This window comes from Schistocerca americana, chromosome X (genome assembly GCF_021461395.2).
Source record: "Schistocerca americana isolate TAMUIC-IGC-003095 chromosome X, iqSchAmer2.1, whole genome shotgun sequence".
NCBI lineage: Eukaryota > Metazoa > Arthropoda > Insecta > Orthoptera > Acrididae > Schistocerca > Schistocerca americana.
This window is the reverse complement of record NC_060130.1, coordinates 995,104,664-995,121,445: the sequence shown is the minus strand read 5'-3', so window position 1 is coordinate 995,121,445 and position 16,782 is coordinate 995,104,664. Positions and strand designations below refer to the sequence as shown.

The following is a 16,782-nucleotide window of genomic DNA, read 5'->3' as shown; positions in this document are numbered from 1 at the left end:
TGCACTCTATAAGATACTGCAATATCTATTTCGCCGTTATTTTCATGATTAAACTCCATAATATATTAATAACGCTATTAGTCGTCATGGAGGTAGTGACGCTGCATCGTGCGGCGATTGAAAGCTGGAGAGATTTCTCGATTTTTGACGTCAACTGCTCAGGCACAGCACTAGACAGCAGTATCAAACCAGCCTCCGGACTAAAGACCACAACGTGAACAACTGAGAAGTCAAATTATTACGAAGTGTAGCGCAATGAATATCAGAATTAATATCTTTCTATATGCTTAGGATACTACGTCACACTCGCCACCTAACAAACAACAATGCACTTAAAATTAATAACACAGCGTTTGCAAAGAACAGTGTATTTAATAATCATAGGATCCTGCGAATCTCTTAGTGGCCCATAAAAGAAGAAATCGAATAACGAGTCAAAAGGCTAACACTTGCTAATGTGGCCTTAAGAGAGTTCTCAAAAACTTTCTAGCAAAACTAAACTCTACATTGGAAAATCTTCAGCTGCACCAGTTTTAACACCTTGAGAAAAAAAAAGAGAGAGAGAAATCCATTAGGAATATTTAACCGCAGAATCTTAATGAAAGTATTTGGCTCCATAAAATACCTTAGTACCAATTTTTGGAGAATGCTTCATAACTTTATAACGTATGTAAAGAACCGAATATAATAGCAGCAAGTAATGTCAAAGGATTGCAATGTCTACAGCATGTCATAATAGCACCAACAAACAGGACCATCAAGTGAATGACAGAAGAAATTCTCACTCAAAGATGACATCTTTGATCCCAACATAAAAGAGACTTTGACACTATTCAGAGTGATTTAGAAACATGCAGACAGAGTAGAGCCTGGGAAATTATTTCTGAAAAGACAGCAAAAGGTTTGTCTCGATCATTCTGCCGCAACGAGCATCTAAGACTAGTAAACCTTAAGGACAATATAAAAAGTAATAATAATAATTATTAATGTTACTATTATTATCTTAATAATAGTATAATAATAATAATAATAATAATAATAATTATTATTATTATTATTATTAACTATTAAGCAAATGATCCTTCCAATTCTATTATTAATTTGTTGTTATTATTTGTTATGCTACAGTTGTTGTTTACAGACTGCTTAGATGCATATCTCCACACGAGTCTATTTGAATCTTCTTATTGACTGTCGTCAGGCATTATCTGCTTCTGCAACCCCCCCCCCCCTCCCATCCCCCACCAACACCACCCCCTCTCACAGAAGCCCTTCCATTTCCAGGATTTAACTATTGCTTAATGGAGTGTGCAGCCTTAATTTATTTTCTCCCCGATTCGGATGAGTACCTCTTCATTAGCTGATATTCTCTTCTTGTATGCAAATGTTTGTCGTCCGCATTTGACTTCCATCTAAGAATACATTCCAAAGAAATATTTTCAGGAAAGACTTTCTAATACTTAAATTTATATTAGCTGTTACATACATCTCTGTTTTAGAAACGCGTTTCTGGCTACTGTCAGTCTACATTTTATATCCTTTTTGTTCTACCATCGTTTGCTATTTTACTTCCCAAAGTGCAAAACTCGCCTACTGCTTTCAGTGTCTCAAATCTTAATGTACTTCACTCAGCACTGTCTGGTTTAATTCTAGCACAGTTAATTACCATTTTTTTACTTTTCTTTATATTCATCTTATAAACTCTTGTTTAAATATTATCCTTTCTGCTCAGATGATCATCCTCGTCCTTAGCTGTGTCTGCCAGTCTCATCGACGAACCTTAAAGTTTTAATCACCGCCACTTACATTCGTGGATTAGGTTCCGGCTTCAACTTCTCAGCTATATCGTTTCCTGGACCGACCTACGTCCCCTACCCCTTTGGGTACATGTTGACTTTTTTAGGATATTTCCCTTCCATCCTGTTCAAATGTTCCTTCCTTTCTTGCTTATTTATGTACATTATTTCTGTTACTTTAAATACTTGAACCTCCTTCCTAAAATCTTAGATCGTCATTTTATCTTCTAATTTGAATCCTTTAACTGATTTGAGAAATTTTCTTTCAAACGGGACTAATCGATTTGTCTTCTTTGTTATGTATCCAAACCTTAGATCCGTAAAGCAGTACTGGAACAGCTAGCGTTTTATACAATTCTGAATTGTCTTTTTGTTCAGTGTTATTTTCATTGTCCCACAGTCACCCTAAAAGTATTCAGTTTTATTCTTTGTGTTTTTATCATGATGAAAAGAAATGTCTCAGCCCATGTAGTTAAAATTATTTACTTGCTCGATTATTTTGTTGTTTATCTCAAATTTGGATCGCACCTGTTTTTTTCCTAGAAACACCACCACTTTTGTCTTCTCTATAGGTATTTTGAAATTATGATTTTGACTAATTTTGATTAATTTAATAACATTTCTTTCTTATTCTTGTGAAGTGGCTATTATAATCTGGTAGTCAGCGTACGTTAATGTTTTTGTATAATGATCCTTACCTAGCTTTAATCCCGTCTTGATTTTTTGTTTCCTCATTTCATTTTTAGTCATGCTATTTATATATATATATATAAACTGAATGAAACCGAGGAAAGATTGCAATCCTGTGTCGCAACCAGTGTCGGTCACAACATAGTTTCTTAGAAGCTCACGCTCAGGTCATAATTGACACGGGATTAGATATTTCGTTTCTTGGGACGCGAGTGACTGCGTATATGAGTGAGACGGCGATGGGGTCAAGTTGAGGTTTTCTAGGTCTCTGTGGTTGGAGACAGTACAGAAAGACTCCGATGTTAGGCTAACAAGGGAACCTCCCCATCGCACCCCCCCCCCCCCCCCTCAGATTTAGTTATAAGTTGGCACAGTGGATAGGCCTTGATAAGCTGAACACAGATCAATTGAGAAAACAGGAAGAAGTTGTGTGGAACTGTGAAAAAATAAGCAAAATATACAAACTGAGTAGTCCATGGGTGACATAAGCAACATCATGGACAAAGTGTGCTTAGAAGTGCCGTGGTCCCGTGGTAGCGTGAGCAGCTACTGAACGAGAGATCCTTGGTTTCAAGTCTTCCCTCAACTGAAAATTTTACTATCTTTATTTTTGCATAGTTATTATCTGTCCGTTCGTTCATTGACATCTCTGTTCACTGTAATAAGTTCAGTGTCTGTGTTTTGCGACCGCACTGCAAAACCGTACGATTAGTAGACGAAAGGACGTGCCTCTCCAATGGGAACAGAAAACATTTGATCGTAAGGTCATAGGTCAACCGATTCCTCCACAGGAAAACACATCTGATATATTCTATACGACACTGGTGGCGGCATGTGCGTCACATGACAGGAATATGTTGTCGACCCACCTAACTTGTACACTTGGCGAATGGGTAAAAAGATTCTTCTACCTTGCCCGATTTAGGTTTTCTTGTGGATGTGATAATCACTCCCAAAAAAGTGATGAAAACATAAGAGTTTGTCACATAAACTGAAAATAAAAAATTAAAATTTACACTTGATGGAAGATTTGAACCTAGGACTTTTCGTGCCGCAGCTGCTCACGTTACCACGAGACCACAGCGTTCCTAAGTTACTATTGTCCTTATTATTGCTTCTCTTGCCTTGAACTACTCAGTTTGTATATTTCGCTTATTTTTTCACAGTTCTACACAACTTCTTCCTGTTTTCTCAATTGATCTGTGTTCAGTTTTTCAAGACCTATCCACTGTGCCAACTTACAACTAAATCTGAGGGGGGTGCGATGGGGAGGTTCCCTTCTAAGAAGGTAGATATGCTGATGATATGGAAATGGGAATCTGGATTGACTTACTGGTTTGCTTTTTATTGCTTCTTCACATGTTTGCAACGAACATGCAGAAGAGCACAGACACTCGTTTATAACTTTAGTAAGTGTAAAACATAGGTGAGGCTTCTAAATTCTCCACTTAGTTACCTGAACAAATGGACTCCCTGGCCTACAACTTTATAGAGATTCGCGTATAAACAGTAACGTAAGGTATTGCAGAGCACGAACTATGGAAGTGCTAGATTCTACTGCTCTAATCGAGCCCTTAGATTCGAGTAGTTGTCACAATGAAAGTGACATACAAGCATAGGTACATGCAGCCAAATGTAGGATGGAAAACAATCGCCCTACTCCAGAGACCAATTAGGGAAAGCCTTGCAAGTCCTTCTTGGTGCACAAGCTTAACAGAATACAATGCTCCGTCACACAGTACTCGCTCAGGCCGTTGGTAAGCTAAGGCTTCCAGCTGAAACTCTCCTGGCCTGTAACTCTGCCTTGCTTAACGTTTCAGCGTCTCTACATTCGGCGTTTGGGGCTGTCTGTTTACTGATGGCATGTGACTGTGTCGCTTTTTATCTCCAGTTCATAGTCACTGCGCGCGAAATCAGCGTTTTCTAAATGTTTATTACCTCTTATAGACTGACGAAAGCGGCTTGCACTGCATCTCTTCGTAAATTACATGTTCATGTTCATTCTTGGATGATTTTTCTTTTTTTTCTGGCAGTCCTTCATGATTCGGCCTTGTTTAAGGCGTTGGTTAGCTATAATGATGACGCTGTCGTTTGTCGACTAATAAAGTCATGAGAAGATCAAAACAAACTGCAAAACGATTTAGAAGAAATATCGAAATGGTGCGAAATGTGGCAGTTGACCTTAAATAACGAAAAGTGTGAGGTCATCCACATGAGTGCTAAAAGGAACTCGTTAAACTTCGGTTACACGATGAATCAGTCTAATCTAAAAGCCGTAAATTCAACTAAATACTTACGAATTACAGTTACGAACAATTTAAATTGGAAGGAACACATAGAAAATGTTGTGCGGAGGGCTAACCAAAGACCGCGTTTTATTGGCAGGACACTTAGAGAATGTAACAGACCTACTAAGGAGACTGCCTACACTACGCTTGTCCGTCCTCTTTTAGGATACTGCTGCGCGGTGTGGGAACCTTACCAGATAGGTCTGACTGGGTACATGGAAAAAGTTCAAAGAAAGGCAGCACGTTTTGTATTATCGAGAAATATGGGAGAGAATGTCACAGAAATGATACGGGATTTGGGATGGATATCATCAAAAGAAAGGCATTTTTCGTAGCGACGGAATCTTCTCCAGAAATTCCAATCACCAACTTTCTCCTCCGAATGCGAAGATATTTTGTTGACACCGAATTACATAGGGAGGAACGATCACAAAGATAAAATAAGGGAAACCAGAGCTCGTACGGAAAGATGTAGGTGTTCATTCTTCCCGCGCGCTGTACGAGATTGGAATAATAGAGAATTGTAAAGGTGGTTCGATGAAGCCTCTGCTAGGCACTTAAATGTGATGTGCAGAGTGTTCATGTAGATGTAGATGTAGATGTATAATGTCATTCTTACTTGTTTTGTTCCCTATTTTTAATTCACTTTTAATTTCATTAGGTAAGATTTTTGTAGTCCATATAAAGTTCAGCTGAATTCCATTTTCTTGTGATATTGACCAGATGATTGTCCTATTTAATCTGTCAAATACCTTTTCGTAGTCGATAAAAGCTGTGTGTTTCTCGTTATTAAATTCTCTTCTTTTATTTAACAATATCTTCGAAGTGAATAAATTACCCACTGTTGTTTGTCCAAATCTAAATCCACTCTCGTCTTCTGTTGGTTGACCTTAACTTTAGAGTTAAAATTTTTCATATACTGTATACTCAGCTGTTAAAACACTTATTTCGGTATAACTATTACAGTGCTTTCAATCCCCTGTTTTAATCAACTAGTGTTGATCAGATTTCCGGTATTATAGGAAATGTAAAAGGCGTAACCGATGTTAGAATGAGAGTGATGCTGTGCAGATGGTGCAGAGGGATGGCGGTGCAGGACGAGAAGCTGGTGGCGGCGCCGGCCTTCTCCATTGAGCGGCTGCTGTCTGCGCCCCCGCCCGCCCCCGCACACACCGGCCACGCCAACACGCCGTCGCCTCACGCCCACGCCGCCACAGGTTAGCCAGTTCCAGAGCTCAGCTCCGGTCAGTTGCCTTTCACGTACAAACTCCAAAACGCCGTATTTTATTACTCGCATAACCTTTGGAACTTCCCTGTAAGTGATCTTCCCCTTCCGCCAATGTGATCAATATGCGGTGCATATGTGTCGTCAAAAGACCGTAATGTCTTTCTCCGAGTTATCAATCATTACCTGTTGTCATTTTATTTTAGAAAAGCGACTTTGTCTAGTAAGCGTGAAAGGAAATCCATCTTCATCAGCAACGAATCACAATTTTTATTTGTCTGCCACATATCACAGACTTATAGACTAGCATAACAATATCAGACAACTGGCAGAAACCCATCTGGGGGAAGACCAAAGTTCCGTAGAAATTTAGGAACACACTATCGACTCGTCCCGACTCCGCACAAGTTGCATTTACTGTCTACAGGCGGACGACTTGTCTGGCGTAGCGGTAATAAATTATATACACTGTCAAACCGAAAAGTTCCGTGACAGAATTACAAAAAATAAACATGGTGGTTTAATGCAACAGTACAACGCACAGAATGTTCACACAGCAACGTAAAACTGTCAGAAAAGTCGGTGTTGGGGATTTCACACTCGCTACTAAATTTGTATCTACATCTATATCATTATTCTGAATTCACAATTAGGTGCCTGGCGAAGGGTTCATCGAACCACCTTCAAGCTGTTTCTCTACCGTTCCACACTCGAACAGTGCGCGTGAGAAACGAAGACTTACATCTTTCCGTGGGAACTCTGATTTCTCTTGTTTCGTAACGATGATCCTTTCTCCCTATGTAGGTGGGCACCAAGAAAAATATTTGCGCAATCGGAGGAGAAAGCTAGTGATTGAAATTTCATGAGGAGATCCTGTGGTATGGAAGATCGCCTGTGTTTCAATGATTACCACCCGAATTTGCGTATCCGTGGCACTCTCCTCCCTATTTCGTGATAATACAAAAGAAGCTGCCCTTCTTTGATCTTTTCCGACGTCAATTCTAACTGTAGCGAATCTCGCAGCAATACTACAGAAGAGGACGGACAAGCGTAATGTAGGCAGTCTCTTTAGTAGACCTACTGCATTTTCTAAGTGTTGTGCTAACAAATCGCTGCCCTTGTTTCGCTTTCCCCACCACATTATCTATGTGATCGTTCCAATTTATGTTATTCTTCGGTCTTGGCAAACCACCAGAAGAGACCCATTATGCACTTTGTCGTTTTGTGGTAGAGTCATAGTGATAACACCAAGTTATTTCCAGAATGGAACTGTCCACTTTTTTTTCATTTCAACCAAGTCTCAGCAGGCGTCCACACGTTGTTGATTTTATTCGTAGTCAAGACGTGCAGAACAAACTTTACAAACACTATTCTCTTCTTCAAAAGATTCTGGAGAATGTGTTTAACAGCTGGTGTAGAGGTGTTTCTCCATTACGATTTTTAGCACAACAAAGTTGAAAACCTACGGCCACACGTCCACTACTTAATATTGCCAGCAAACAACTGACTGGCCGAATACACATGTTTCGTTTACAATTGTTAGTTCAAGCTGCCACTGTAGTTAACTGCCCTGATTACGCTAGTGCACACGGAATTGTACCTACATCGGATATTTTTGGACGGGCTATGTAAACAAGCCTTCCTCGTGAATCAGTCTATCTACTAGAGAAAGCCGTATCAAAATCCCTACGGTAGGTCCTGAGAGAGGCCTTCACATACAGACAGAAAAGCGCGGCAGAGGACCTTAATTTAGTAATTAGTATATATGTCGCGAAACTGCCCTAGGACATAATAATTTTGGCAAACAGAAAACTACTTGGAAAATAAGTGTAAGGGAATGAATAGTGTCTGTAAAGCGATTATAAAACGATATTCATTAAAAAGAAAACTGCATCTATAGCATTTGTTCGTTCAGAAAAGACCTTTGAAAATGTTGCCTGTAGTACAATTTTTTGAAATTCTGCTGTTATCAGTAAAATAAAATAGACGTTGCGAAATGTTATAAATAACTTGTACATGTACGAGACTGCAGTTCTAAGAGTCGAATGACGCGAAGAGCAAGTAGTAATTTCAAAAGGGAGGGAGAAAGGGTTGTACCCTTTCCCTCATGTTATTCAGTGTGCACACTGAGCAAACAGTAAAACAAACAAAGGAGGAATAAGGAAAATGATTTAGTATTCAGGGAGAAGAGACAATAAATTTGATCCGGAACGAGATTTTCACTCTGCAGCGGAGTGTGCGTTGATATGAAACTTCCCGGCAGATTAAAACTGTGTGCCCGACCGAGACTCGAACTCGGGACCTTTGCCTTTCAATAAATTTGATGTTTGGTGATGACACAGTAATTCTGTCAGACAGAAAACTACTTAGAAAATAAACTGATTGGAGTGGACAGTATATGGAAAAGCGGTTATGAAAGGATAGCGTACCGAAAAAACTCTGCGAGTTTGTGGCACTTTTGGAACTTTTTATAACCTAAACTTATAAAAAATGTACTGTTATATTTAATTTCCATATATATATATATATATATAATTTTATAACCGTTACCCTTAATTCTGATAGCAATAAAGTTTTTATGTTCATTAAGGTATTCGGGATATAGAATGTTAATCGTCACAAAGCGGACAACATTGCAACATCTAGTCAAAGACTGGGAAAGCGGAGTTAAATTCATCTGTCACAAGTATATGGTAACGAAGTCTTTCTTTATGAGACATATTATATCATTGTCACAAATTTACCCAGTTTGATTAGTTTTGTTTTATTAATAAAAAGAAAAAATTGCCACAAAGTTTGTCAGTTTGGTGAGACATACTTTCTATTTTTTTTTAAATCTAAATAATTATAAGTTTATCCTCACTGAAACAAAATAAGAATGCAGAAAAATCTAAACTGCATTAACCAAGGTAATTAAACATAACTTTTGCACACTTATTTACGCATTTGTTCAGTGGAACCGTGTGACAAAAAACAGGACAGCAGTTAAATTTAACACAGTCTCCTCTAAGCAAGGTATTAGTTCAAACTGTTAGAAACTTAAAATTTCAAAAGTATGATAAAAAACAGTCATGATACATTTCATACAATATACTGAGCAAATGTATGTTATAACGCGAAATACAATTTTGCCTCTTTTTACTAAGCCTATCACAAATGTCCCTAATTTTCCTATTTGTTTCCTATAATTTCAGTTGTCTCACTTGTCTATGTAGGTACGTGTACTGTCACAAAGTTATCCCTATAATGTATGGAAATAACTTTTTTCGCTTTCCAAGTCCCATCATCACTGTACAGTAGCACTCCAACAGAGGAACAAAACAAAATAGTGCAACCCATTGCTAGAGTGGATTATCGTTCGGTAATCCGTTTGCTGCATTTAAAGGGAATAATTTTGAAAGAAAAGAAAAGGAAATGCTGAGTTGCCTGAAGTGAACGGCAACAATGCATAATCGTATGACGCTGTGCTTAGATGGCGCAGACGTTTCCAGCATGGTCGAACAAATCCGAATCAGGAACAGTGAAGTGGCAGACCATCTCTCTGTACAAATATGAGTTTTGTAAAATTTAACTATTTATATAGAATGGTCTGCAAGCCTAACTTATTATCGAACCCTGCACTGCCTCACAGTTGCTAAATATGTATAGGAATTGCATATACGACCTATCTTCATCTCCTCCCTCTCTGTCTATTTCCTCTTCCTCCTTCCAAAAGCCTTCAATATTCATTTTACCGCCATGCAATGTTCCAGCTAAATAAAGTAGGTCAAAATATGCCTTCAGTTCATCAAAACTGGTAGGCCTAGCCATGTTCGGGTCACTTGCATAATTGTTTCGAACTGAATCAATATAGATATTGGTTGATTCAAGAACTGTATCAACCAATGCATTGCTAAATAATAACTGCCATGATTCTAGCGGTGAATGTACATCCATCGCAGCTCGAATACTTCCAGGCAAATACATTGTTATTATGTTGTGACGTCTTGTTCGAACGCTTTGTGGGAAACACGTTTTTCGCCATTTAGTTGCTTCATTCCTTTCTTTGTAATAGCGTATAGGTGACGTACCTGACTCAGTTGAAGGACTGTACTTGAATCAGCAATAGCAGGTGCATAGATGTCGGCAGATGACTGAACATCTTCCTCTTCATCACCACTTATTTCACTATTGCTGTCATGATAACTGTTTATTTCGAAGTCTGGGTCCGCATCAGAATCGTCTGCTTCAGTCTGATCATCATACAAAATTCTGCAAATTTCACTGTAAGAAGGACTTTCTCTTGCCATGTTATACTGCAGACTACTGACAATGATAATTCGGTGTTAGAACATCACATATACTTCACAAAATAACTAGTTACTCAATGATACACCAAAATAGAAATGGGGTTGCACCGGCAGAAATTAGTTACGTAAACGGTCGGGCTGGGTCTGCGAGACCCGCGCGCTTTTTGAAAGACTGCCAAACAATGACTAAACAAAGAAAAACCTTATTCACGACAATAATGCTTTCTCTCGGATGTTTCAGAAGGTAGGAGGGCGCTCAAGTCAAATTAGCAACTATAAGAATATACATTCAGTGAAACAAAAACCAGTGGTCTCACAGACCCAGCCCGACCGTTCTAGGGTTAAGGGGAGGGCATGTTTTGCTCTGTACTCATTTTAACCGTTTACGTTTTAAAATAACTGCACTTACAAACGACAATTTTTTTTAACATTGTTAAACAACTTGCTAGTTTAAATAAGCCTTAAGAACGAATTTCGACAATACAAGCTTGAAAATGTACATAGCTTACTTGGTGACTGAATGGAAATTTAACATTGGGTTTCTGTCTGGTATCATCCTCATGATTGTTCAAAATTTTGTGAAGTAAGCTGTCAGGGCGGCAATCTAGAATACAATGTTTGAAATGTTATCATTCTGAGAATGTTACCGGCTTCTACTTAACCCTACCATATATTCCCCATGAAAATACCGGAAATACCGGGATCCCTGAAAATCTGTGATAAACTAATCAGCAGTTTTTTAAATACTGTCACATGTGTGGGCCTCACTACATAAACACGATTCTACTTAAATTTCTTGTAGAAATTGCGGGGAAGTATCAAGTCAACCCTCCGTTACTGTAATTACTGTAATTCACACCAATGACAACACACCACATCAACTGCCAACAAGACTACATAAAACTTCCTAGCAGATTAAAACTGTGTGCCGGACTGAGACTCGAACTCGGGACCTTTGCCTTCCGCAGGAAAGTGCTCTACCAACTGAGCTACCCAAGCACTGTGGCAGTTGATGTGATGTGTTGTCATAGTGTTACAGATTCAAGTTATCAGATCATAAATAGGCAGTTTAATTTTAATTTTGAACGCATCCCTGTAAAAGTGCGTATTAATTCCTAATGTATGACAAGTTCGCTTCAATTTTTAGATCGTAACACAACTTTTTAATTTCTTTTTCAACGGTTTCATGTAAAAGAACATATTAAAAGTAAATGTATAACAAAAATCCGTTGTCTCCTACACGCTTTGCTGAATTTTTCGGTCATAAAATGAAAGTTATTTTCCTTGTGTTCGTTTCTGTTGTCTTTCGACAGAAGAATGTGTTAACAATACAGTTTTAAGTTTGTTTTATCCACTGCCGTACACTAAGTACAGTTCAGGAACCTTATTACATTCTGATTGATAGCGACTAGACTGCTGACGCGTCCTTCAGAACAACGAATAGCAGAGTACGGAAACAGCTCACAGCGCTCCCACCTAAAACGGCAATTGTGAAGTGATCGGGTAATAGTTACTATTTAAAACATGTTTTTTTGGGGGGAGGCATATAGTATGGTGTTTTTAAATCCGCCACTGCTCATAGTCGTTATCTATAAACGGGTGAGATTGCAGAGTTTCATTCTAATCATAAGTCGATAACCCATGAACACATTATTCGTCTGTCCTCTTAAAAGTGATCGCAACGCAGAAAACAAAACAGCACAATGTTGTGTGTATAATTTTTGTTTAAAATTATATGTGAAGAGAAAGAAAGGGTTTAATTTTTCTGATATCTAAGTTAGAATTAACGACGAGAAAGCAAACGAAACTGTGCATTTTCACAGTACAGCATTTTCTTTCTCGCAGTTGATTTTAACAGAAATCTGCACATTTTTGTTCCAAATAATATATGGCCTACGTTTGTCAGTGTGTCAATAGAGTATCGTGTAACACCTTGACGTAAAACGGTCAAGAACTTTTCGTGATTTTTGCTAATAAGGTTTCCCCTCTGTATATTAAATATATATTTATATATTAAAAATATATATAGCCAGTGTTCGTCCGAATGTTTATGAGAGCTCTTATAAAAATTTGAAATCAGTTGCTCAAGAACTTTTCGAGATTTTTACTAGCAGCGTTTCCTCTTCCTCTTTACGTACGCTGTTACAGAGCCTCCACCAGCTTTGAAAAGTTCTCTGCTGAAATACAGGGTCCAAGGATTCATGGATTTGTCTCCATACTCGAACACGTACATCCGCTCGATACAACTTGAAACTAGACTCGTACGAACAGGCAACATGTTTCCAGTCATCAGCAAACCAATGTCGGTGTTGAAGGGGCCCAGGTGAAGCGTAAAACTTTGTATCGCGTAGTCATCAAGGGTACACAAGCAGGCCTTCGGCTCCGAAAGCCCATATCGATGATGCTTCGTTAAATGGTCCCCACGCTGACACTTGTTCATGGCCCAGCATTGAAATCTGCAGCAGTTTGCGGAAGGGTTGTACTTTTGTCACGTTGAACCAACTCTTCAGTCGTCGTTGGTCGAGTTCTTGCAGGATCTTTTTCTGGCCGCAGCCATGTCGGAGATTTGATGTTTTACCGGATTCTTCGTATTCACGGTACACTCGTGAAACGGTTGTACGGGAAAATCCCCACTTCATCGCTACCTCGGAGATACTGTGTCCCATCGCTCGTGCGCCAACTATAACACCACTTTCAAACTCACTTAAATCTTGATAACCTGCCATATAGAAGCAGTAACTGACCTAACAACTGCACCAGATACTTGTCTTATATGGGCGTTGCCGACCGCAACGTCGTATTCTGACTGTTTACATACCAATGCATTTGAATACGCATGCCTATACCAGTTTCTTTGGCGCTTCAGTGTATATCCGGTGATGCTGGAAGACCTGCATTAGGAAATGAGGGACTGAAAACACGATTATTCAAAATGATATAGACACTTTCAAGTCAGTATTGAGGTTATGCACTACATGGTGAAACAGCAACTCGAAATGTTTTTGCGCCACGTTCACAAATGTGCATTGTGTGAACCGTTAATCACGTGACCCACGTCCAGTCTATAGTGCACTCACACTCGGCCTAAAGTGTCCGCGTCGTTGTCTGTCACAGTTACCCTGATACGTCCTCGTTATTCAGCGATGTTGTGGGGAAGTTGAGGTGTGAAAATAGCGTCTTAGATGTGCCCTCACAGGTAAAAATCACATGCCAATCAGATTGGCAGCTGATGCACGACCGATACATCATCGTAGTATCTCAGTATCCAAAAACTCATTAACACTCAGAGCCATTTGAACCATTCAACTCAGAGCCATTTTTTTAACTCGTTAACATCGTTGTAGTGGTGCAATGGAGCACCATCATGTTTAAAAATGAAGTTATCATTACCCTCTTACAATTATTGCATGGACTACGCGAAATGCTTTCTCCGTTGGCTAGCAGCCATGTTGTCAGTTATCACTGTAACAAAAAGAACTTCTTCTGTTTCCATATACGTAATTGTATAACACCTTACCTCAATGAGAACATTTTTTACAATCAGTTAAAGTATAGAGATCATTTTGAATAACCATGTAGTAGACGGGCATGCTATTTGGGCAGCAAAACAACTGTCGATCGTAGAGGTGAAGAGGGTATAAAATTGAGGCTGCTAATAGTAAAGAAAACTTATCTGAAAATGTTGGTTTGGAGTCAATCCATCTATGAAGTGAAAAGTGGACTATCATTAGTACAGACAAGCAGAGAATAAAATTTGTTGAATTGTGATGTCACAGAAGAATGTTGAAGACTGGTGGGGTAGAGCGGATAGCCAATGAAGTTCTGAACAGAATAGAGGAAGATAGTCATTTATTGCGCATTTTTATGAAAATAAAAGGAAGGATGAAAGATTGAGGTTTTACTGCCCATTGATGACGACGCCATTACAGATGGAGCAATATCTCAGTTTGGGGAAGGACAAAGAAGAAAATCGGCCGTGTTCTTTCAAATGAACCATCCTGGCAGTCACCTTAAGCAATTTAGGGATGTTATGGAAGACCTAACTCTGAAAAGTCGTCCCGGATACGGATCTAGTGTCTTAGCGCTGAGCCACCTCGCTTGGTTTGAGCAAAAGAAGGAATAGAATGGTAGGACACGCACTGAGACATTAGGTCAAGAAACAGTAGTTAATTTGGTAATAGAGGAAAGCCTGGGAAGCAAAAATTGTAGAGGGAGACCGAGGTTTGAATGCAGGAAACAGGTTATAATGAGTGTAGATGGCAGCACTTGCGCAGAGATTAAGAGACTTGTAGAGAGTAAACTGCGGTGGAGAATTGCATCCAACGAGTCTTCAGACTGAAAACCACAACAGCATGACGTATCAAACTTACAAAAGCAAAAAAATTCTTATTTAATCAACGATACTCTTTCTCTGATGCTGGTTATGAACTTGCAACAAAAATGTGTTTGCCTGTCTTCCGCATGTCTATAGCGTGATTTTCATGTGCTTTGTAATCACTTCCTTCGGTAAAAACGAAAGTAATAAAGACGTTGTACGTATCCATTTCAAATTTAAAGTAACAGCATTTAAACGCTTAGTGTCTGGCCTGCAACGTGAAGGACTGCACAACTGAAAGGTTAATGCGTGACGCTGTGAGCAACACACGAGTGTATGGTACAGGCTGCCAACCAGGCGAACGGTCTACCCGACGGGAGGCCCTAGCCACACGACATTTCCATTTTCATTTTACCCGGGAAATGAAACATAAAATTCCGTATGTGGGAGACTAAAATGCTGAAACTTCAGAAGAACCGTATATGAACCTCGGAGTGAGAAGATCAAGTTTTTCGCGCTAAACAAGGTCAAAATTGCAGGAAGTTTTATAATTACATTCTCTATAAGAAAGTTCATACAGACGCATGCTCTCTTTCGAAATAAAACGTTTATCATCATTTTGAATGATGTTATGTTGTTATATGTAATTGCATTTATTTTTTATTGGTTTGGTCTGCGAAGGACTTCTTTTCTCCTTTCTTTTGACTAGTTTTTAACTCTTCCCCTTTGTTTTTCTCTCCTTTCTTCTGTGCTTATTGCACCTGTCATTTTGTTTTCTGCTGGGAGCCCTTGAAACTTTTTACTTTCGCTCTAAACATTTCTCTTTCTGCTATTTCTTCCTCCATTATTTCCGTTTCCCTCCGGTCAGATTTAACTTCTTTGATCCAAGTCATTGATGGTTTTGGATTTCTGTCAAAAAAGCTAAAAATTCTTTTTGTTATTCTTTTTTCATCTAGACTTTTTAGGTGATCTATAAAATACAGTTCCTCTCTTCCTCATTGTGCCTAATATTCGTACTATTTTATAAACTTTGTTATTACATCTTAATTTCCATTTTCCCTTGTCATATTTTGGTCCCAAGATTTACCTGATTATTTTCCTTTCTTCGTTTTTTGTTTCACCTAATTGTTTGGCTGTATTTAAGCGAAGTCACTCTGAAGCATAAAGGCAATCTGGCCTTATGACAGTGTTGTAATGCCGGAGGTTTATATTTGTAGAAATAGAGTCCTTGTTACGCAGGTTTTTTGTTACTTGAAAAGCCATTTCTATATTCCTTGCCCTTGCTAAGTTAGCTTCTTTGTCCAGTGAATGTGGTTGTATTGCTTCGTACGTCATAATTTTTTAAATATCACAGTACTGATTCAGCAGTTCATAACACAGGGTGTTTCACAATGTTTTGGCGATTTCAGATTTGAATAACACGCAAATTAATCACGAAACGAAGTTGAATATTTTACACAAGGTAAAACATTTATTCAAGTTTACGTATGAAATACTAAATCAGACGATGACCTTTCGTGGCTACAAAATACTCGAGGTGTTACGACCGGTTTTTGAACCCATCTTTCGTAACTGCTGGAGTAGTTCAATCAATTTTTAACAGTTTACAATACCCTGGAAAGTCTACCATCAACTTGAAATCACTTCTGTAACCTCTGGAATTGATATAAAGTTGCTTATAATAGGGCATCTCAATTCAACCCGCACATCTTCCACACTATTATGCGGTTCGATCTTAATCGCATACCGTCGGTAGAAATATAGCAGTCTTATTTATGGAGACCTATCCAGATAGTGGTAGTTCTCCGATCAATATGGCAAATATGTTGAGATGCTGCCTCATACGTACCGTGGGAAGCCCTGTGTGAAGTGGTTCTCCCACACTGGAAGTACACTGAATTCTGGATGCCGAACAGAACATTATTTATTTTGTCAAAGAACGTTGTAGTAGTAGTAGTAGTAGTAGTAGTAGTTGTGTTGTTATATTTACTCAGGAAACTTTTTGGTGCAGCTCTGCTATATCCAGCGCAACTCTTTTTATATCTACATCACTACTGAAACCCACATCCATTTGAACCTGTTCACTATATTCAAGACCTGGTCTCCCTCTACAATTTCTATACATCACACTTCCTCCTCTGCCAATTCAACTATTCCCTGAAACCTCAGGGTGTATCCT

At 38.8% G+C, this 16,782-nt stretch overlaps 1 protein-coding gene across 1 annotated transcript in view; it reads left to right on the top strand.

Annotated features, from left to right (window-relative positions):
* Window positions 1-16,782, top strand: part of LOC124556626 (homeobox protein engrailed-like ceh-16) — a 161,197-nt gene that overhangs the window by 36,154 nt on the left and 108,261 nt on the right. Inside the window, exon 2 of the mRNA XM_047130595.1 lies at window positions 5,846-5,991. Within this exon, the coding sequence (XP_046986551.1) occupies window positions 5,859-5,991 (133 nt within the window). The 5' untranslated portion in view covers window positions 5,846-5,858. The remainder of the gene's footprint in view (window positions 1-5,845; window positions 5,992-16,782) is intronic.